The sequence below is a fragment of the Haematobia irritans genome, chromosome 1, assembly GCF_050003625.1.
Source record: "Haematobia irritans isolate KBUSLIRL chromosome 1, ASM5000362v1, whole genome shotgun sequence".
NCBI lineage: Eukaryota > Metazoa > Arthropoda > Insecta > Diptera > Muscidae > Haematobia > Haematobia irritans.
Window position 1 is genome coordinate 188,108,710 of NC_134397.1, and position 24,324 is coordinate 188,133,033.

At 36.1% G+C, this 24,324-nt stretch overlaps 1 protein-coding gene across 1 annotated transcript in view; it reads right to left on the bottom strand.

Moving 5' to 3' along the window:
• Window positions 1–24,324, bottom strand: part of beat-VII (Immunoglobulin domain-containing protein beaten path VII) — a 275,572-nt gene that overhangs the window by 151,413 nt on the left and 99,835 nt on the right. Inside the window, exon 9 of the mRNA XM_075304937.1 lies at window positions 14,298–14,475. Within this exon, the coding sequence (XP_075161052.1) occupies window positions 14,298–14,475 (178 nt within the window). The remainder of the gene's footprint in view (window positions 1–14,297; window positions 14,476–24,324) is intronic.

Sequence of the window (24,324 nt, forward strand, 5' to 3'; positions counted from 1 at the left end):
ATTCGTGATTATTTGTAGACTTACCGACACATACATTTTTTTGTCTAATATATACCACGTGTGGACTAACTCACAATTTAGAAAACGATTTAAGATACCACAACCCAAGTAATTCGATTGTGGATGACATTCTTTCGTAGAAGTTTCTACGCAATCCATGGTGGAGGGTACATAAGATTCAGCCTGGCCGACTTACGGCCGTATATACTTGTTTCAGTTTAAAACACTGATCATATTCCAAAAATTAACTAAGGTGAAACAACGCTAACAATTTCCACAAATGACAGGCATTTTCCTTGTTGTCCTTTTTTGTCGTCTTAGTAGCTTCACTCAAATTGCTGCCGTTACGACCTCCCCCAAATCCATATACGCTTCTTTTGAATGTAAAGACTAACTAAAAATCAGGTAAATTTAAATGTAGTTGCGCTAAGAGCCGGAACTATTATTGCCTCACGTTTAGCTTCTCATTCGAACTGAAATGTGTTATCTGAAATAAAGGAGTAGCGATGTCAATTATTAATAATCCATTATTATAGCCTTCTTCATGGAGAACTGTTATGCAAATATTTCCAAATTTTGCATATAAAAATTCCTCACGAGTATTGGAAAAAAATATAAATTTACGTTTAACAATGATTCTATTCAAGCTCTTATTATTCGGCGATAATAACGAGGTATAGTGCTACTAGCTTTAATCATATAGTTTATAAAACATTTGAAAATGTTGTAATATTTTAAAAAACTAATTTCACATAAATAGAATATATTTCAAATTAGAAATATTTTTTTCCACGTACACGTTAAATTTTTTTGTCTTTCCACTTCCCCATGTCGATAGTGTGGAAAGTTTCACGCATATAATTTTCAAAGAAATCATTCGCTTCTGTTCTTCCGCTGCCACTCATTTCGTGTAAAATGTATAAGTGGGTGAATCTAAAATGAGGGTCCATAAATAATTCACCTACTACGTTGGGTGTCAATACCAGGGCTGCAAGTCCTTGTAAGTGTTCGTTTTGTTGTTCCCATTCATATGGAAAAGGAATGAAAGGAAACCGAAGAAACGGAAACGCACACAAGTTTTTCAATAAAATACAGATGTATTTACACAAGAGGGTATTGCCGGAATTGTACATAGATGGAGGGGGAGGAATAAAAAAAGAAAATAATGATAATAAAATATTCTAAGGTAGGTCGCATATTTATTCAGGTATGCCGTCGGACCAATTGTAGTAAATAAACTATTGACATAGGCGTCAATTCTACCAATCATGGGCCCAGAAAAAACTGTGTAACTGCATGCTTTCAGCATTACCAGTAAACGATATCTTACTACTCGCAGCATAACCGGAGTTGTCAAAATAATGAGCTACAACTAACAATGAATATCGTTTGCTAGTGGCCGCCTATTAGACACATATCAAGTTCGAATCCTTGGAGTCGATGATGATGGGGTTTTATGTTATCTTTCGCCCGATTTTCCGTCATATGACCACAGAGGTCAAAGTTGTATTCCGATTTGCATGAAATTTTGCACAGAGAGTAGAATTAACATACTAAGTATGCATGTCAAATTTGGTTGAAATCGGTTCAGATTTTTATATAGCTTCCACATATATGTTTTTCCGATTAGGGCAAAAATGGCCAAAATACTCACATTTTCGTTATAATATCGCCACTACTAAGTCGAAAACTGGTAAGAATGACTTCAATTTTCCTTTACTTCTAATACATATCTATCGACCGATAAATCATATATACACTTTTGCGAAGTTGCCTCAAAATTGGTTCAGATTTAAATGTTTCCCATATCTATACCCTGCGCCACACTGTGGAACAGGGTATTATAAGTTAGTGCATATGTTTGCAACACCCATAAGGAGACGAGATAGACACATAGTGTCTTTGGCACAAATGCTCAGGATGGGCTCCTGAGTCGATATAACCATGTCTGCCTGTCCATGAACACAATTTTGTAATCAAAGTCTAGGTCGCAGTTTTAGTCCACTCGACTTCAAATTTGGCACAAGTATGTGATTTAGCTCAGAATAGATCCCTATTGATTTTGGAAGAAATCGGTTCAGATTTAGATATAGCTCCCATATATATATTTCGCCCGATATGGACTTATATGGCCCCAGAAGCCAGAGTTTTACCCAATTTGGTTGAAATATAGCACCTATATATATATATATATATATATATATATATATATATATATATATATATATATATATATATATATATATATATATATATATATATATATATATATATATATATATATATATATATATATATATATATATATGTATGCCTTGCGTTAATTTTGGGGACACAAAAATATATATGATTTTACGAGTCTGAAATATTCTCCACATCTTTTTAAGCTCATCTAACCCAAAATTGCACTATATGGACCACATATTCCATTTATTTCGGCGATTTCCTACGCACCGTTAGTTATGAGGACAGCAGGGTACGCATCGTGAATTTTGAGGACGCGTCCCCAAAACTAACGCTAGATATATGCCACACATGATTACCACCATCTCGTTTATATTTTAGCATTTTTTATCAACGCCGTTCCCAATGCAATCTTGGCTATGATGTTCTTCTTTACGCATGAAAAGTCTTAAAAAAATCTTAAGACGTTGTTATGGAAACTCCGACGGTGGTGCAATGTGATAAGGCGACTGTTAATGCGTGTGGAGCAGAAAATCCAGGTTCGAGTCACGGCACACGCAATTATTTTTACCAAAAATCTTTAGTTTAAAGACAAAATCTTTGGAATCAGCATTAAATTTCGTCAAAATCTAGCCAATTTATCTCTTTCTTCACACTCAAAAAAGTGGTTACAATATTTCAGCAAAACCGATTTAGTTCATTTTTTGTTCGTGAAATTAGTAGCTTTTAAGAAACATTCGATGACTTTAATAATTTTTTGCGCACGTTAGTTAAATTAACTAAAACAGAGTAAAAAATCATACAGAAATGATGCATAAAGATTAGCTAAATTCATGTATCCCACAAAATAGTTCAGAATTTATTAACATTGTTAATTTTACGAAATATGCACCCATCTTTAAATTCCTATAACACTAAAGACATTTTTGCAGTTTTGAACTTAATGAGTGAAACATAATATTTTGATCTAATAAATGTATTTATTATATGTCGCAAATATGTTATGCTACCCAGCAACAAAAGAGTATCCAAACAAATAGTAAAAATTTTAGTTTTAGATCCTGAAGTGGTGTTAAACAAAGTTAAAATTAACCCTTAAAAATATGAAAAAAGTGAATTCAAATAACTTGCTTTGTAGGACATCTTAGGTCGGGCATTTTAAGAAGTGAACTTAAAGCTGTGCCATTGGAACAACTTCGAAACTTTTTGCTGGGTAGTCTATATGACCATTATATGCTTGCACTTAAAAGTAATATGTTAAATATTTGAGTTCCAAACATATCATTTTTACACCGAAATATATGAAAACAGTCTTTTCGTCCATTTACAAATAAAATAACACTAATAGTTAAAAACAAGTATATACGGCCGTAAGTTCGGCCAGGCCGAAGCTTATGTACCCTCCACCATGGATTGCGTAGAAACTTCTACTGAAGACTGTCATCCACAATCGAATTACTTGGGTTGCGGTAACTTTTGCCGATGACAAGGTATCTTAAAACTTCCTAATACCGTATGAAAACAGTCTTTTCGTCCATGTACAAATAAAATAACACTAATAGTTAAAAACAAGTATATACGGCCGTAAGTTCGGCCAGGCCGAAGCTTATGTACCCTCCACCATGGATTGCGTAGAAACTTCTACTGAAGACTGTCATCCACAATCGAATTACTTGGGTTGCGGTAACTTTTGCCGATGACAAGGTATCTTAAAACTTCCTAATACCGTAATTTATACCACGTAGTCCATACGTGGTATATATTAAACTTAAAATGGCCGATTAAATACGTATATAATTAAGTTTGACAAAATTTTCAAAAGATTTAAAATTTTAAAAACATTCTCTATAGAATTAAAATTTTGACAACATTTTCTACAGAAATAAAATTTTGCCAAAATTTTCTATAGAAATAAAATTTGACAAAATTTTCTATGACCATAAAGAGGTGTGCCAAAAATGGTGAGTATCGGTCCATGTTTTGCTATAGCCCCCATATAGACCGATCTCCCGATTTTACTTCTTGGGCTTATAGAAACCGCAGTTTTTATTCAATTTACCTGAAATTGGAAATCTAGAGGTATTGTAGGACCACAAATACGTGAGCCAAAAATTGTGAGTATCGGTCCATGTTTTGGTATGGTCCCCATATAAAACGACCTCCCGATTTGGGGTCTTGGGCTTATAGAAACCGTAGTTTTTATCCAATTAGTCTGATATTGGAAATCTAGAGGTATTTTAGGACCATAAAGAGGTGTGCCGAAAATGGTGAGTATCGGTCCATAGTTTGGTATAGCCCCCATATAGACCGAGCTCATGATTTTACTTCTTGGGCTTCTAAAATCCGAAGTTTTTATCCTATTTGCCTGAAATTTGAAATCTAGAGGTATTTTCGGGTCATAAAGAGGTGTGCCGAAAACGGTGAGCATCGGTCCATATTTTAGTATAGCCCCCATAAGAACGATCTCCCGATTTAACTCCTTGGGTTTCTAGAAACTGTAGTTTTTATATGATTTGCCTGAAATTGTAAATATTCTGGTATTTTAGGCTCACAAAAACGTGTATCGGATGAAGTTTTTATCGGTCCATTTGAGGGTGTAGAAGGCGCACTGATCATGAAAATTGCTTGAAACCCAATGTAAAATTTCCAGATTTTACTTCTACAGATTTAAGATTTCAAATCAAGACGTTATTTTATAATTTTCTTGCACACTTACAAGAGATGTTAATGATTCCTCTAAAACTCAAACCAAAATGGTTCTTATAAATCCAGAATCTGATATAGTCCTCATAGGTGAAATCTTCAAATTTATCTTCGGGAAGTGTCCTCAAGTCCTCCTGAAATTTCAAAAGAATCCCTAATATTTGGTTCATGGTGGTGGGTATTTAAGATTCGGCCCGGCCGAACTTAGTGCTGTATATACTTGTTTTTAACTCCGCTTTAGTTGAAATTTTGCACAGGGAGTAGAATTAGCATTGTAGCTATGCGTGCCAAATTTGGTTGAAATCGGTTCAGATTTAGATATAGCTTCCATATATATGTTTTTCTGATTTCGACAAAAATGGTCAAAATACCAACATTTTCCTTGTAAAATCGCCACTGCTTAGTCGAAAAGTATTTTTTACTCGGCTAATGCACTGTTCCACCCTAGTGCATTAGCTGACTTAAATTTTGAGTCTATAGATTTTGTATAAGTCTGTCAAATTCTGTCCAGATCGAGTGATAGTTAAATGCATGTAGTTGGGACAAACCTTTATATATAGCACCCAACAAATTTGACGGATTTGATATGGTATATATGGGAGCTATATCTAAATCTGAACCGATTTGGATGATATTTTGCAAGTTTTTCGAGATTCATAAAATATTGGGATGTACGGAATTTGAGGAAGATCGGTTGATATACACGCCAATTATGACCAGACCGGTGAAAAATATATATGGCAGCTATATCTAAATCTGAACCGATTTTTTCCAAAATCAATCGGGATCGTCTTTGAGCCGAAACAGGACCCCATACCAAATTTTAGGACAATCGGACTAAAACTGCGAGCTGTACTTTGCACACAAAAATACATCAACAGGCAGACAGACAGACGGACATCGCTAAATCAACTCAGAATTTAATTCTAAGACGATCGGTATACTAAACGATGGGTCTCAGACTTTTCCTTCTTGGCTTTACATACAAATGCACAAACTTATTATACCCTGTACCACAGTAGTGGTGAAGGGTATAAATATGGGAAACATTTAAATCTGAAGCAATCTTAAGGAAACTTCGCAAAAGTTTATTTATGATTTATCGCTCGATATATATATGTATTAGAAGTTTAAGAAAATTAGAGTCATTTTTTCAACTATTCGACTAAGCAGTGGCGATTTTACAAGGAAAATGTTGCTATTTTGACCATATTTGTCGAAATGAGAAAAACATATATATGGGAGCTATATCTAAAACTGAACCGATTTCAACCAAATTTGGCACGCATAGCAACAATGCTAATTCTATTCCCTGTGCAAAATTTCAACTAAATCGGAGCAAAAAATTAGCCTCTGTGGTCATATGAGTGTAAATCGGGCGAAAGCTATATATGGGAGCTATATCTGAATATGAACCGATTTCAACCAAATTTGGCACGTATAGCAAATATTCTAATAATACTCCCTGTGCAAAATTTCAACTAAATCGGAGCAAAAAATTGGCCTCTGTGGTCATTTGAGTGTATATCGGGCGAAAGCTATATATGGGAGCTATATCTAAATCTGAACCGATTTCAACCAAATGTGACACGCATAGCTATAATGCTAATTCTACTCCCTGTGCAAAATTTTAACTAAATCGGAGCAAAAAACTGGCCTCTGTTGGCAAATAAGTGTAAATAGGGCGAAAGCTATATATGGGAGCTATATCTAAATCTGAACCGATTTGGCTGATATTTTGCAAGTTTTTCGAGACTCATAAAATACTCGGATGTACGGAATTTGAGGAAGATCGGTTGATATACACGCCAATTATGACCAGATCGGTGAAAAATATATATGGCAGCTATATCTAAATCTGAACCGATTTTTTCCAAAATCAATAGGGATCGTCTTTGAGCCAAAACAGGACTCCATACCAAATTTTAGGACAATCGGACTAAAACTGCGAGCTGTACTTTGCACACAAAAATACATCAACAGACAGACAGACGGACATACAGACAGACAGACATCGCTAAATCGACTCAGAATTTAATTCTAAGACGATCGTTACATACAAATGCAAAAACTTATTATACCCTGTACCACAGTAGTGGTGAAGGGTATAATTATTAGAGTAAAGGAAACTTCCTCCAAATATAATAATTCCATGAATTAAAATAAAGTTAAATTGGCTTTAGTGAAATAGAGAGTTCACTTTTTTTGAGTGTGCTAAACAAAATTTGCATTCGTATTTAAAGACATGAAATATTTGGCTTCATGACTATAATTTTTCAGTGTACTGAGCTATGAATCCCTTTATCGATTACTCCACCTCCATATTATCTCCCAGTCTTAGCTGTTACTGTTACTAACGAAACTTATAAAAAGGCTTGAGTCCTAATGAGTAATTTGCTGTATTTGTTTAATAAAAAAAAAAAAAACTAAACCAAAGATGGAAAATCCTAAAGCAAGCCTTAACCTAAATTTGATGCTTTATATTTTAATCCAAGATTCTCTTATCTCAATTTAAAAATTATTCCCCGTATTGAAAAAAGTTGTTTTTAACTTTAAGCCTACTTTTACCATGTAAATTCCTTCCATAAACTGTCATTATTTTTTTTCCCCAATATGGGCCATATCGAAAATGATCAGATCCCCCTCTAATGTCCAATTCAATTTTCATTATGTGAAGCAGAAAAAAATTTTTCATTTTTTTTTTGCTTCACATAAGACAGAAGTGGGCCAATAGTATTTTATAGTGAGAGGAAGGGAAGAAAGTAAAAACTAATTCCATTTTAGTTGAAGTGCGATAGAATGTTTGGAAAACTATTTTACCTTAAATGCAACCACATAAATTAATGTTGACCATAAGAACGGAAGCAACTACACCACACGCACACTCATACACACACAACCACGTATACCCACTCATTTATTATCAATACAAATACTTATTCAAGCACAGACATCCGCTCGAAACTACAATCGGAGAAAGAAAAGTTTTTCACCGGAAATAAGGTGTTCATGGTGAAAGTCATGGCTGAATGGAATTAAAAAAAAAAAAGTTAATTTGGCAAATTTTAAGGAAATTTTGGATAATAGTAAAAAGTTTTTTCTTAAGTAGCTAAGGTTATTAAATACAATCGTGAAGTGGATACAAAGAGAAACTACTCGTATATGAAGAAAGTTGATGTAAACCCTTTTGTTGAAAAACTTTTAAAATTTCGAGTGTTAATTAATAAATTCAAAATTTGTATCCATAGCATAGTACGAAATATTGCCACATAGAATACTCGTATAATAAAACTGTTATGCGAAAAACTGAACACTGAACTATCTTCTGCGTAAATTGAAATTTATGCATCAAATACCAAAACTGGTAAATGTTTGGGGTTGTTTGTTAGATTTTGAAGAAAAATTGCTTCCACTGCAAATTTAAATACAGACCAGAAAGGATAGTATAAATAATTCCATTTATATTTATACTGTAATTCGCAATATTAATTTCGTGTAAAAACTAAGTTCAGGTATTTTTTGTAATTCAAACAAATTGCTAACTTTCAGTTTTCGCTTTTTAAGGGATGCGTATATACTTTTAAATGTCTGGCAAGAAGAAGAAGAAGAAGAAGAAGAAGAAGAAGGAGATTCCCCCTCCGTAAATATCAACAAGTATATACGGCCGAAAGTTCGGCCCGGCCGAAGCTTATATACCCTCCACCATGGATTGCGTAGAAACTTCTACTGAAGCCGATGGCAAGGTATCTTAAAACTTCCTAACACCGTAATATATACCACATAGTCCATATGTGGTATATATTAAAAAAAAAGGCCGATTAAATACGACAAAATAAAATTTAGACAACATTTTCTATAGAAGTAAAATTTTGAAAAAATTTTCTATAGAAATAAAATTTGGAAAAAATTTTGAATAGAAATAAAATTTTGACAACATTTTCAATAGAAATAATATTTTGACAAAATTTTCTATAAAAGTAAAATTTTTACAAAATTTTCTATAGAAATAAAATTTTCACAAAATTTTCTATAGAAAAAAAATTTTGACAAAATTTTCTATAGAAATAAAATTTTGACAAAATTTTCTATAGAAATAAAATGTTGACAAAATTTTCTATAGAAATAAAATTTTGACAAAATTGTCTATAGAAATAAAATTTTGACAAAATTTTCAATAGAAATAATATTTTGACAAAATTTTCTATAGAAATAAAATTTTGACAAAATTTTCTATAAAAATAAAATTTTGGTAGATTATGTTTGGATCGAGTGGCAACCATGATTATGAACCGATATGGACCAATTTTTTTGTGATTGGGGATCGGCTATATATAACTATAGACCGACATGGACCAATTTTGGCATGGTTATTAGCGGCCTTATATACCGATATGGACCAATTCTTGCATGGTTGTTAGAGACCATATACTAACACCACGTACCAAATTTCAACCGGATCGGATGAATTTTGCTCCACTAAGAGGCTCCGTAGGTCAAATCTGGGGATCGGCTTATATGGGGGCTATATATACTTATGGACCGATATGGACCAATTCTTGCATGGTTGTTAGAGACCATATACTAACACCACGTACCAAATTTCAACCGGATCGGATGAATTGTGCTCCACTAAGAGGCTCCGGAGGTCAAATCTGGGGATCGGCTTATATGGGGGCTATATATAATTATGGACCGATATGGACCAATTCTTGCATGGTTGTTAGAGACCATATACTAACACCACGTACCAAATTTCAACCGGATCGGATGAATTTTGCTCCTCTAAGAGGTTCTGGAGGTCAAATATGGGGATCGGTTTATATGGGGGCTATATAGATTTATGGGGCGATGTGGACCAATTTTTGCATGGTCATTAGAGAATATATACCAACACCATGTTCCAAATTTCAGCCGGATCGGATGAAATTTGGTTCTCTTAGAGGTTCCGCAAGCCAAATCGGGGGATCGGTTTATATGGGGGCTATATATAATTATAGACCGATATGGACCAATTTCTGCATGGTTGTTAGAGACCATATACTATCCCTATGAACCAAATTTCAGCCGGATCGGATGAAATTTGCTTCTCTTAGAGCAATCGCAAGCCAAATTTTGGGGTCCGTTTATATGGGGGCTATACGTAAAAGTGGACCGTTATGGACCAATTTTTGCATGGTTGTTAGAGACCCTATAGTAACAGTAACCATGTACCAAATTTCAAATTACGTAAAGTGGACCGATATGGCCCATTTGCAATACCATCCGACCTACATTAACAACAATTACTTGTGTCAAGTTTCAAGTCGATAGCTTCTTTCGTTCCGAAGTTAGCGTGATTTCAACAGACGGACGGACGGACGGACATGCTCAGATCGACTCAGAATTTCACCACGACCCGGAATATATATACTTTATGGGGTCTTTGAGCAATATTTCGATGTGTTACAAACGGAATGACAAATTTAATATACCCCCATGCTATGGTGGAGGGTATAAAAACTTAAGTACCTAGTTCCATTTAGATAGCACCCCCTATTTTTCCTGCTAATTAAAAAAAATAGAAAGACTTTCAATTTTCAACAAATCGGGTAAAGAAGAGGTGCCCTCCTTGACCAGATATGGAAAAATCACATATCACTTATGCACGTTTCCTACAAATACAAAGCGAATCGAATGAGTTAAGTAAAAATGTTCCCTTCCCCGATAAAATATCGAAAAAGAGAACACTCTCAAACTCTCCTCTTCCCTTCCAAATATCAAAAAATCAGGTACCCTATATTAATTTAATAAACTCCTGCAACGTTTTCTCTAAATTTCAAGTAAATTGGAGAAGTTTAGTTTAGAGGTCCCCTACCCGTCCAAATATCAAAAAATTAGGTTTTATAAATACCACAACGGAGACGATTAGTGTTTTTTTTTCGCAGTAGGGCCAGGGGTCTCCCAATCATCCTAAAAATATAAAGCAGACCGGAAAGCTTAATCCCAATTTTTAAAAAGTCGCTTAAAGTGGAGGTCTCCTCTCCGTCCAAATATCGAAAAATAAAGTAGCCTTGCATACACAAGGTCGTGGGTTCGATTCCTGCTTCGATTGAATACCAAAAAAAGTTTCTCAGCGGTGGATTATCCCACCTCAGTAATGCTGGTGACATTGCTGAGTGTTTCAAAGCTTCTCTAAGTGGTTTCACTGCAATGTGGAACGCCGTTTGGACTCGGCTATAAAAAGGAGGTCCCTTGTTATTGAGCCTAACATGGAATCGGACAGCACTCAGTGATATGAGAGAAGTTCACCACTGTGGTATCACAATGGACTGAATAGTCTAAATGAGCCTGATAGATCGGACTGCCACTAACCTAACCTAAGTACCCGTTCTTTGTCTAAACGACCCCTTCAATCTTCCCTGAAAATTTTAAGCAAATTGGATAATTTTGTTCCTATTTTCAAAACTTCCGGCAAAGGGCAGGTCCCCCTCCCGACCAAATATTAAACAATCAGCTACCCCCGTATTAATTTCATAACCACGCCTCAAGTAAATCAAAGAATTTTAATTCTTTCACTGTACTTTAAAAAAAAAGTCGGACAGACGGGAGGTCCCCCTCCCGGACCAAATATCGAAAAATAAAGTCTAGACATCACCCCCAACCTTCATTGGAAAATTCATATAAATTGGAGAACTTTCGTCCATTTTTGAAAAAGTCGGGCACGGAAATAGCGAATCATAGATGATAAAGGCGTTTTGAAAACAAAAGTAATGAATTAATTTATATTAATAATTTCCCAGCAAAAAAAAAAATGGAAGTTGTTCCACAAACATTTCTTTTAAAGCGCATCCTGGAATCCCCCATCAATTTTTTTTTTCATCCCCGCTGGGATTTGAACCTGTGCCGTTTAACTTTTTCACTTCCAAGGAAGTTTCTTTGAGAAGATTTAGCAAATTACGATAATTTTTAATTGTTGAGTTTTAATGGAAAAAATAAATTTATACAAAAATATATGAAAAAAAAACAAGTAAGTAAAGTCTAAAGTCAGCAGTGGCGATTTTACAAGGATATTGGTTAAATCTCCCATTGAAAATGGGTCTGAAATATGAAACATTCTACCATATTTCCCCTACTCTCTCGTATATATATGGGAGCTATATCTAAATATGAACCGATTTTGACCAAATTTGACATGCATAGTTATAATAATAATCCTGCTATCTCAGCAAAAAACGTAAATTGGAGAATAATTTTGGCCTCCGTGGTCATATGAGTGTAAATCGGGCGAAATATATATATGGGAGCTACATCTAAATCTGAACCGATTTGAACCAAATTTGGCACGCTTAACGATACTGTTGAACGTACTCCTTATGCAAAATTTGAAGCAACTCAGGGCAAAACTCTGGCTTTTGAAGCCATATAAGTGCAAATCGGACAAAAGATATATATGGGAGCTTTATCAAAATCTGAACCGATTTGAACCAACTTTGGCACGCTTAACGATACTATTAAACGTACTCCTTGTGCAAAATTTTAAGCAAATCAGAGCAAACCTCTAGCTTTTGAGGCCATATGAGTCTAAATCGGGCGAAAGATATATATGGGAGCTACATCTAAATCTGAGCTGATTTTAACCAAATTTAGCAAACTGAATGATACTCTTAAACGTACTCCTTGTGCAAAATTTGAAGCAAATCAGGACAAAACTCTGGCTTTTTTGGCCCTATAAGTTCAAATCGGACGAAAGATATATATGGGATCTATATCTAAATCTGAACCGATTTGGCTGATATTTTGCATATCTTACGAAAGCCCCAAAATATTTGCATGCCCAAAATTTTGAGAAAATACGTTGATAAATACGTCAATTATGACCAGATCGGTGATAAATATATATGCCAGCTATATCTAAATCTGAACCGATTTTTTTCAAAATCAATAGCGATTGTCTTTGTACCAGAAAACGACCCTATGCCAAATTTGAGGACGATCGGACTTAAACTGCGAGCTGTACTTTGTACACAAAATTATATATACAAACAGATGGACGGACAGACAGACAGACAGACGGACATCGCTAAATCGACTCAGAATTTAATTCTAAGACGATCGGTACACTAAACGATGGGTCTCAGACTTCACCTTCTTGGCGTTACATACAAATGCACAAACTTATTATACCCTGTACCACATAAAAAATAATTTTTTAGAAAATATTTAATAAGAAAATTGTCGCTGGTGAGATTTGAACCAGCGTTCTTCATTTTTTTCAATAATAATCAAGAACATCTCAGAACGTAGTTAGTTAATGTCATGGCGTGGTGTCCAATTAGGTTCATATCACAAACATTTGAATAGACGTTTTGATGCATCGTGCCAACAGACCCCCGGTGGAAGCGAAGAAGTTTTTAAATTTGTAAAAATTAGATAATGCGAAAAAATGTGTAACAAAAAATACTGATAATAAGAAAAAGTGAAATTAGAATAAAATTTAGTTTTTTAGTTTTTTTTTTTTTAATTTCTTCATCCAAATAAATAAACTTCCAAAATAAACTTCCCAAGCACAACTTCTAAAGCAATAGGTTAGGTTAGGTTAGGTGGCAGCCCGAAGTATCAGGCTCACTTAGACTATTCAGTCCATTGTGATACCACATTGGTGAACTTCTCTCTTATCACTGGGTGCTGCCCGATTCAATGTTAAGCTCAATGACAAGGGATCTCCTTTTTATAGTCCGAACGGCATTCCACATTGCAGTGAAACCACTTAGAGAAGCTTTGAAACCCTTCTAAAGCAATACAAAGGATCCAAGAGTGGAGTACTTCCGTCCTGTGACAAGCCAGTGTAAAATTCTTTGGAGATGATCCAAGTTTGCACTAATTCCGGATCACAAATTAGGGATCCGAACGATTTTTTTGGAAGATCATTATTTTTATTGGGTTTCCTCGTTTCTATGGGATGTGTTAAGTTATTTGTATTTTATCGGCAATTGTTATATAGATTTAAATGTGAATTTACTTTTAACATTATCCTCCAGAATTTTTTTGATAACAATTTTCGTTCTAAGTACTGATGAACTAAAGATGAAAAAAATACTTTTTCAAATAGATTTAATTTACTGACGATTTCCTGTGCTATGGTTGAGAGGATATTAAAACATTTTTTAGGCCAATTTAATTTGTTCACGCAGCCACAAACAAACAAAAAGAAAATACACACCCATACATATACACAATGCCATTTAAAAGAATGGTCCATGACATGTTTTTATGGGGCCAATGGACCCATAGTACACATCAGTGCTTTCATTGAGTTTCATTTGCCTCGGTTACTGGTTACATATTTGCCCGTATGCTTCAACAATCAATATTGACCTGGTCACTAACTCACTGACTCATTCCTTCACTCACTCACTCACTCACTCACTCACCTGTGTTTCTTGACGTCAAAGTGCTTTTTTACTGTCGTCTCGATGTGATGTTTATTGTCAAAGTTGCTATTTGCGTGGTGTTGCTGCTGGATCTCGTAATCATCGATGTCGATGTCATGCATGATGGTCAGAGCACTGAAGGGATTGTTGTAAATGGATGTGCCACGATTGTGATGGCCTATATGTGTTTGTGTGTGTAGCACCAATACCACCATCAAGATCGCGCAGAGCAAAAGAGGATGTCATTCACATAAAATAGGATGTCCCATATGAGCCGGGATGAAGGTATTGAAGAAAAGAAAGCAAGAAATAAAATGAAATGGTAAAATTAATTAAATTTTATTGCTGTGAATGGTGGTAATACGAGTTGCAAAGAACCCCAATGAAAGGGTCCATTTACAGTGTATTGTATGGATCAAATGATGTTGAAATATCTGGCAATGTTTTATCTATTTACGATAATGGAAGTGGGAAACTTTAATAGAGAGAGAGAGAGAGAACCCATAAATTAAATACACTTTCTGGGAAAATCTCTAAATAAATATTATTTTTAAAGTTTAAGACCTGTGATGTCATAGCTTTATTCCTTTAATATTTATAATTTACTTATAAGTATAAGCATGCAATAATTAAATAAATAAATACCCTTTTTATACCCTCCACCATAGGACGGTGGTACATTAAGTTTGTCATTCCGTTTGTAGCACATCGAAATATTGCTCTAAACCCCATAAAGTATATAAAAGGTTGGCTGATAAGTCCCCGGTCTGACACATAGATGACGTCGCTAGTATTAAATGCATACTATTTTTATATAGTATCAACCTTCAAATGATTAGTGTCAAAATTTGACGTCTGTAAGTCAATTAGTTTGTTAGATAGAGCGTCTTTTGTGAAACAACTTTTTTTATTGTGAAAAAATGGAAAAAAAGGAATTTCGTGTTTTGATAAAATACTGTTTTCTGAAGGGAAAAAATACGGTGGAAGCAAAAACTTGGCTTGATAATGAGTTTCCGGACTCTGCCCCAGGGAAATCAACAATAATTGATTGGTATTCAAAATTCAAGCGTGGAGAAATGAGCACGGAGGACGGTGAACGCAGTGGACGCCCGAAAGAGGTGGTTACCGACGAAAACATCAAAAAAAAAACACAAAATGATTTTGAATGACCGTAAAATGAAGTTGATCGAGATAGCAGAGACCTTAAAGATATCAAAGGAACGTGTTGGTCATATCATTCATCAATATATGGATATGCTGACGCTCTGTGCAAAATGTGAGCCGCCCGAGCTCACATTTGACCAAAAACAACAACGTGTTGATGATTCTGAGCGGTGTTTGTAGCTGTTAACTTGTAGTACACCGGAGTTTTTCCGTCGATATGTGACAATGGATGAAAAATGGCTCCATCACTACACTCCTGAGTCCAATCGACAGTCGGCGACCGGTGAACCGTCTCCGAAGCGTGGAAAGACTCAAAAGTCCGCTGGCAAAGTAATGGCCTCTGTTTTTTGGGATGAGCATGGAATAATTTTTTTATCGATTATCTTGAGAAGGGTGACTATTATATGGCGTTATTCGAGCATTTGAAGGTTGAAATCGCAGGAAAACGGTCCCATATGAAGAAGAAAAAAGTGTTGTTCCACCAAGACAACGCACCGTGCCACAAGTCATTGAAAACAATGGCAAAAATGCATGAATTGGGCTTCGAATTGCTTCCCCACCCACCGTATTCTCCAGATCTGGCTCCCAGCGACTTTTTCTTGTTCTCAGGCCTCAAAAGGATCCTCGCAGGGAAAACATTTGGCTGCAATGAAGAGGTGATCGCCGAAACTGAGGCCTATTTTGAGGCAAAACCGAAGGAGTACTACCAAAATGGTATCAAAAAAATTGGAAAGTCGTTATAATCATTGTATCGCTCTTGAAGGGAACTATGTTGATTAATAAAAACGAATTTTGACAAAAAAAAAAATTGTTTTTCTTTGTTAGACTGGGGACTTATCAGCCAACCTGTTATATTCTGGGTCGTGGTGAAATTCTGAGTCGATCTAAGCATGTCCGTCCGTCCGTCCTTCAGTCTGTTGAAATCACGCTAACTTCCGAACGAAACAAGCTATCGACTTGAAACTTGGCACAAGTAGTTGTTATTGATGTCGGTCGGATGGTATTGCAAATGGGCCATATCGGTTCACTTTTACGTATAGCTCCCCATATAAACCGACGCTCAGATTTGGCTTGCGGAGCCTCTTGGAGGAGCCAAACTCATCCGATCCGGCTAAAATTTGTTGCATGGTGTTAGTATATAGTCTCTAACAGCCATGCAAAAATTTGCCCACATCGGTCCATAATTAAACCGATCCCCAGATTTGGCTTGCGGAACCTCTAAGAGAAGCAAATTTCATCCGATCTGGCTGAAATTTGGTACATGGTGTTGGTATATGGTCTCTAACAACCATGCAAATATTGGTCCATAATTATACATAGCCCCCATAAAAGCAGATCCCCAGATTTGGTTTGCGGAGCCTCGTGCAAATTTGACCTCCGGAGCCTCTTGGAAGAGCAAAATTCATCCGATCTGATTGAATGATGACTATATCAAAACCTTGACCGATATAGCCCATCCTCGAACTTGGCCTGCCTTCAAACAAAAAACGAATCTATGTCAAATTTCAGGATGATAGCGCCAGTATTGAAGGCTGGTGAGTGATTACAACAAACAGACAGACGGACATGGTTATATCGTCTTAGAATTTCTCCCAGATCAAGAATATATGTATATACTTGATGTAGTCGGAAATCGATATTTCGATGTGTTGAAAAGGGAATGACAAACTTATTATAGCACCATCACCATTCTATGGTGGTGGGTATAAAACCAAAAATTGAAATTGGTGAAGAAATTTTTTTAGTTTTTTAAATTGTTGTCCGCATGAGAATTCAATTTCAATATTAGTTTTTAGTGTCCTACATTTGGAATACAGTGTTTTTTATAAATATATGCCCTAGCATTGTCCATATAACACGATTTGATTTCAAAGTTAAAAATGATACATTCTAACATCTGTTTTCCAATACATACAATCTACTACCGGTAGACATCTTTTCTACTGTCCTTTTGTTATTTTATTTTGATTTGGTAGAACTAATATCCATTTTAATAAATCAATTTTTAAAGGTTGATTTTTCCTATGTCAGAACTTTTTTCTTCTATTCAGCCCCTTAAATGGATGTTAGATTGACTGAATACGGAACATATCAAATTTCCGCTAGATTTTTTTTCTTGACAAAATTAAATTCTTCGTGCTCTTTGTACTGGCTGTCAATTTGTGTGGTTATCTAAGAAAGAGTGAAATGATGATGTTTCTTAAAGGGAGGGAATTTTATAATAAAAAAAAAATCGTTTTATAATGAAGTTAAAAGTACAAGAGTTTAAAACTTTTTATTTTATTTCGGCTATTATATTTTATTTTTAAATTTTAAATTTTTAAAATTTTATTAAAATTAATTGAAAGTGCCGAAGAAATCAATTGATTTTTCAATCGAGAATATATTTTATATCTAATTAATATCGTGATTGAATTAGGGAAACCAAATCGGTTGTTATCTATGGTTTTTCTTCTCTATTAGGTTGTATAGGCGCATTGAAATGTTACATTTGCACAAGTCTTAATGCTTACAATGTAAAATGTTAACAATTATGAACTATTTAAAGCATTTAAATCAGAAAAATCTCTGATATTCTGGTTAGGACAGAATAGAAAGAAGGGCAAGCAGAACAGAACATAAACCAAACGAATATTTTTATACCCACCACCATAGGATGGGGGGTATATTAACTTTGTCATTCCGTTTGTAACACATCGAAATATTGCTCTAAGACCCCATAAAGTATATATATTCTGGGTCGTGGTGAAATTCTGAGTCGATCTGAGCATGTCCGTCCGTCCGTCCGTCCGTCCGTCCGTCCGTCCGTCTGTTCGTCTGTTGAAATCACGCTAACTTCCGAACGAAACAAGCTATCGACTTGAAACTTGGCACAAGTAGTTGTTATTGATGTAGGTCGGATGGTATTGCAAATGGGCCATATCGGTCCACTTTTACGTATAGCCCCCATATAAACGGACCCCAAAATTTGGCTTGCGAGGCCTCTAAGAGACGCAAATTTCATCCGATCCGGCTGAAATTTGGTACATGGTGTTGGTATATGGTTCCTAACAACCAATGCAAAAATTGGTCCACATCGGTCCATTATTATATATAGCCCCCATATAAACCGATCCCCCGATTTGGCTTGCGAGGCCCCTAAGAGAAGCACATTTCATCCGATCCGGCTGAAATTTGGTACATGGTGTCAGTATGTGGTCTCTAACAACCATGCAAAAATTGGTCCACATCGGTCCATAATTATATATAGCCCCCATATAAACCGATCCCCCGATTTGACTTGCGAGGCCTCTAAGAGAAGCAAATTTCATCCGATCCGGCTGAAATTTGGTACATGGTGTTAGTATATGGTCTCGAACAACCATGCAAAAATTGGTCCACATCGATCTATAGTTATATATTGCCCCCATATAAACCGATCCCCCGATTTGGCTTGCGAGGCCTCTAAGAGAAGCAAATTTCATCCGATCCGGCTGAAATTTGGTACGTGATGTTAGTATATGGTCTCTAACAACCATGCAAAAATTGGTCCACATCGGTTCATAATTATATATAGCCCCCATATAAACCGATCACCAGATTTGACCTCCGGAACCTCTTGGAAGACCAAAATTCATCCGATTCAGTTGAAATTTGGTACGTTTTGTTAATATATGGCCTCAAACTCCCATGCAAAAATTGGTCGATATCGGTCCATAATTATATATAGGCCCCATATAAACCGATCCCCAGATTTGACCTCCAGAGCCCCTTGGAAGAGCAAAATTCTTCCCATTCGGTTGAAATTTGGTACGTGATGTTAGTATATGGTATCCAACAACCATGCAGTAATAAGAAGTTTTAAGATACCACAACCCAAGTAATTCGATTGTGGATGACAGTCTTTCGTAGAAGTTTCTACGCAATCCATGGTGGTGGGTACATAAGATTCGGCCTGGCCGAACTTGCGGCCGTATATACTTGTTTTAAATGGAATATTTACCGAACAATTGCATAGGGCAACTGCATTTATTCTTTTCTATGAGGATAAATATCATGCTGGTTCCTTCTTGATTGTTGAAGACGACACAAACTTTTCAAAGAACAATACGAATCACCACTTTACAAAAAAAAAAAAAAAACAAGTAAGGAAAGTCTAAAGTCGGGCGGAGCCGACTATATTATACCCTGCACCACTTTGTAGATCTAAATTTTCGATACCATATCACATCCGTCAAATGTGTTGGGGGCTATATATAAAGGTTTGTCCCAATACATACATTTAAATACCACTCAATCTGGAAGAATTTGATAGACTTCTACAAAATCCTATATCTATTTCAACCAAATTTGGCACGCATAGCAACAATGCTAATTCTACTCTCTGTGCAAAATTTCAACTAAATCAGAGTTAAAAATTGGCCTCTGTGGTCATATGAGTGTAAATCGGGAGAAAACTATATATGGGAGCTATATCTAAATCTGAACCGATTTCAACCAAATTTGGCACGCATAGCTACAATACTAATTCTACTCCCTGTGCAAAATTTCAACTAAATCGGAGCAAAAAATTGGCATCTGTGGTCATATGAGTGTAAATCGGGCGAAAGCTATATATGGGAGCTATATCTAAATCTGAACCGATTTCAACCAAATTTGGAACGCATAGCTACAATGCTAATTCTACTCTCTGTGCAAAATTTCAACCAAATTGGGGTAAAACTCTGGCTTCTGGGACCGTATTAGTCCATATCGGGCGAAAGATATATATGGGAGCTATATCTAAATCTGAACCGATTTGAATAAAATTTGGCACACTTGACTATAGTGCTATTTGTTCTTCTTGTGCAAAATTTTAAGCAAATTAGGGTAAAACTGTGGCTTCTGGGGCCATATAAGTCCATATCGGGCGAAATATATATATGGGAGCTATATCTAAATCTGTACCGATTTCTTCCAAAATCAATAGGGATCTATTCTGAGCCCAAAAACATACTTGTGCCAAATTTGAAGTCGATTGGACTAAAACTGCGACCTAGACTTTGATTACAAAATGTGTTCACGGACAGACGGACAGACGGACAGACGGACATCGCTATATCGACTCAGGAGCCCACCCTGAGCATTTTTGCCAAAGACACCATGTGTCTATTTCGTCTCCTTCTGGGTGTTGCAAACATATGCACTAACTTATAATACCCTGTTCCACAGTGTGGAGCAGGGTATAAAAAAACAAAAACGAAACAGATACAGCACCTTACAACATACAATTTTTATGTGAAAAATCCCTGCAAACATTTGGGAGTATATTTATGAAGATTTTTCCGAAAAGTTTGCACGTCTATGGGATCCTATTAACCCTTTGACTACCGATGTCCATTTAGGACGCCATATTTGGCACACTTGTTGATGACAAATGTTCGCTTTCTGCCATATAAATCTCTCAACAGATATATATGGGAGCTATATGTAAATCTGAACTGATTTGGATTTTGCAGGCTCCGGTGATGCTATAGAAGATTAGTCTTTGCGAATAATCTCAGAGCTACCGTAGAAATGTTTTCACCACATTTACTTTTTAATATTTTGGCCAACATGAAAAATGCCAAAAGTCGATTAAACGCTTTTGAAGACTACAAAGGTCCAATTCAACTTTTCAACTTTTTTGACAAAAACTCGATTAGTCTTTTGAATCCAAAAAATAAACCTTCTTGTAATACAAAAAAAAAAAACCAAGTATATACGGCCGTAAGTTCGGCCAGGCCCTCCATCATGAATTGCGTAGAAACTTCTTCTAAACACTGCCATCACAATCGAATTACTTAAGTTGGGGTAACGCTTGCCGATGGCAAGGTATCTTAAAACCTACTAACACCATCTTTTAAATTGTGTAAGTCCATACGTGGTATATATTAAATCAAACAAGTGAGGAAAGTCTAAAGTCGGACGGGGCCGACTATATTATACCCTGCACCACTTTGTAGATCTAAATTTTCGATACCATATCACATCCGTTAAATGTGTTGGGGGCTAGATATAAAGGTTTGTCCCAAATACATACATTTAAATATCACTCGAAGTATATACGGCCGCAAGTTCGGCCAGGCCGAATCTTATGTACCCACCACCATGGATTGCGTAGAAACTTCTACGAAAGACTGTCATCCACAATCGAATTACTTGGGTTGTGGTATCTTAAAACTTCTTATTCCTGCATGGTTGTTGGATACCATATACTAACATCACGTACCAAATTTCAACCGAATGGGAAGTATTTTGCTCTTCCAAGGGGCTCTGGAGGTCAAATCTGGGGATCGGTTTATATGGGGCCTATATATAATTATGGACCGATATCGACCAATTTTTGCATGGGAGTTTGAGGCCATATATTAACACCACGTACCAAATTTCAACTGAATCAGATGAATTTTGGTCTTCCAAGAGGTTCCGGAGGTCAAATCTGGTGATCGGTTTATATGGGGGCTATATATAATTATGAGCCGATGTGGACCAATTTTTGCATGGTTATTAGAGACCATATACTAACATAACGTACCAAATTTCAGCCATATCGGATGAAATTTGCTTCTCTTAGAGGCCTCGCAAGCCAAATCGGGGGATCGGTTTATATGGGGGCTATATATAATTATGGACCGATGTGGACCAATTTTTGCATGGTTGTTCGAGACCATATACTAACACCATGTACCAAATTTCAGCCGGATCGGATGAAATTTGCTTCTCTTAGAGGCCTCGCAACCAAATCGGGGGATCGGTTTATATGGGGGCTATATATAATTATGGACCGATGTGGACCAATTTTTGCATGGTTGTTAGAGACCATATACTGACACCATGTACCAAATTTCAGCCGGATCGGATGAAATTTGCTTCTCTTAGGGGCCTCGCAAGCCAAATCGGGGGATCGGTTTATATGGGGGCTATATATAATTATGGACCGATGTAGACCAATTTTTGCATGGTTGTTAGAGACCATATACTAACACCATGTACCAAATTTCAGCCGGATCGGATGAAATTTGCTTCTCTTAGGGGCCTCGCAAGCCAAATCGGGGGATCGGTTTATATGGGGGCTATATATAATTATGGACCGATGTGGACCAATTTTTGCATGCTTGTTAGGGACCATATACTAACACCATGTACCAAATTTCAGCCGGATCGGATGAAATTTGCTTCTCTTAGAGGCCTCGCAAGCCAAATTTTGGGGTCCGTTTATATGGGGGCTATACGTAAAAGTGGACCGATATGGCCCATTTGCAATACCATCCGACCTACATCAATAACAACTACTTGTGCCAAGTTTCAAGTCGATAGCTTGTTTCGTTCGGAAGTTAGCGTGATTTCAACAGACGGACGGACGGACATGCTCAGATCGACTCAGAATTTCACCACGACCCAGAATATATATACTTTATGGGGTCTTAGAGCAATATTTCGATGTGTTAGAAACGGAATGACAAAGTTAATATACCCCCCATCCTATGGTGGTGGGTATAAAAAAAAAAATATGGGAAACATTGAAATCTAAAGCAATTTTAAGGAAACTTCGCAAAAGTTTATTTATGATTTATTGCTCGATATATATGTATTAGAAATTTAGGAAAATTAGAATCATTTTTACAACTTTTCGACTAAGCAGTGGCGATTTTACAAGGAAAATGTTGGTACAAGGAAAATGTTGGAAAATGTTTGACAATTTTTGTCCAAATCAGAAAAACATATATATGGGAGCTATATCTAAATCTGTGGTCATATGAGTGTAAATCGGGCGAAAGCTATATATGGGAGCTATATCTAAATCTGAACCGATTTCAACCTAATTTGGCACACATAGCAACAATGCTAATTCTACTCCCTGTGCAAAATTTCAATTAAATCGGAGTAAAAGATTGGCGACTGTGGTCATATGAGTGTAAATCGGGCGAAAGCTATATATGGGAGCTATATCTAAATCTGAACCGATTTCAACCAAATTTGGCACGCATGGCTACAATGCTAATTCTACTCCCTGTGCAAAATTTCAATTAAATCGGAGTAAAAGATTGGCCTCTGTGGTCATATGAGTGTAAATCGGGCGAAAGCTATATACGGGAGCTATATCTAAATCTGAACTGATTTCAACCAAATTTGGCACACATAGCTACAATGCTAATTATATTCCCTGTGCAAAATTTCAACTAAATCGGAGCAAAAAATTGGCCTCTGTGGTCATTTGAGTGTAAATCGGGCGAAAGCTATATATGGGAGCTATATCTAAATCTGAACCGATTTCCACCAAATTTGACACACATACCTATAATGCTAATTCTACTCCCTGTGCAAAATTTCAACTAAATCGAAGCAAAAAATTGGCCTCTGTGGGCAAATGAGTGTAAATCGGGCGAAAGCTATATATGGGAGCTATATCTAAATCTGAACCGATTTGGATGATATTTTGCAAGTTTTTCGAGACTCATAAAATATTCGGATGTGCGGAATTTGAGGAAGATCGGTTGATATACACGTCAATTATGACCAGATCGGTGAAAAATATATATGGCAGCTATATCTAAATCTGAACCGACTTTTCCAAAATCAATAGGGATCGTCTTTGAGCCGAAACAGGACCCTATACCAAATTTTAGGACAATCGGACTAAAACTGCGAGCTGTACTTTGCACACAAAAATACATCAACAGACAGACAGACAGACGGACAGACAGACGGACATCGCTAAATCGACTCAGAATTTAATTCTAAGACGATCGGTATACTAAACGATGGGTCTCAGACTTTTCCTTCTTGGCGTTACATACAAATGCACAAACTTATTATACCCTGTACCACAGTAGTGGTGAAGGGTATAAAAAGGTCGACCCAA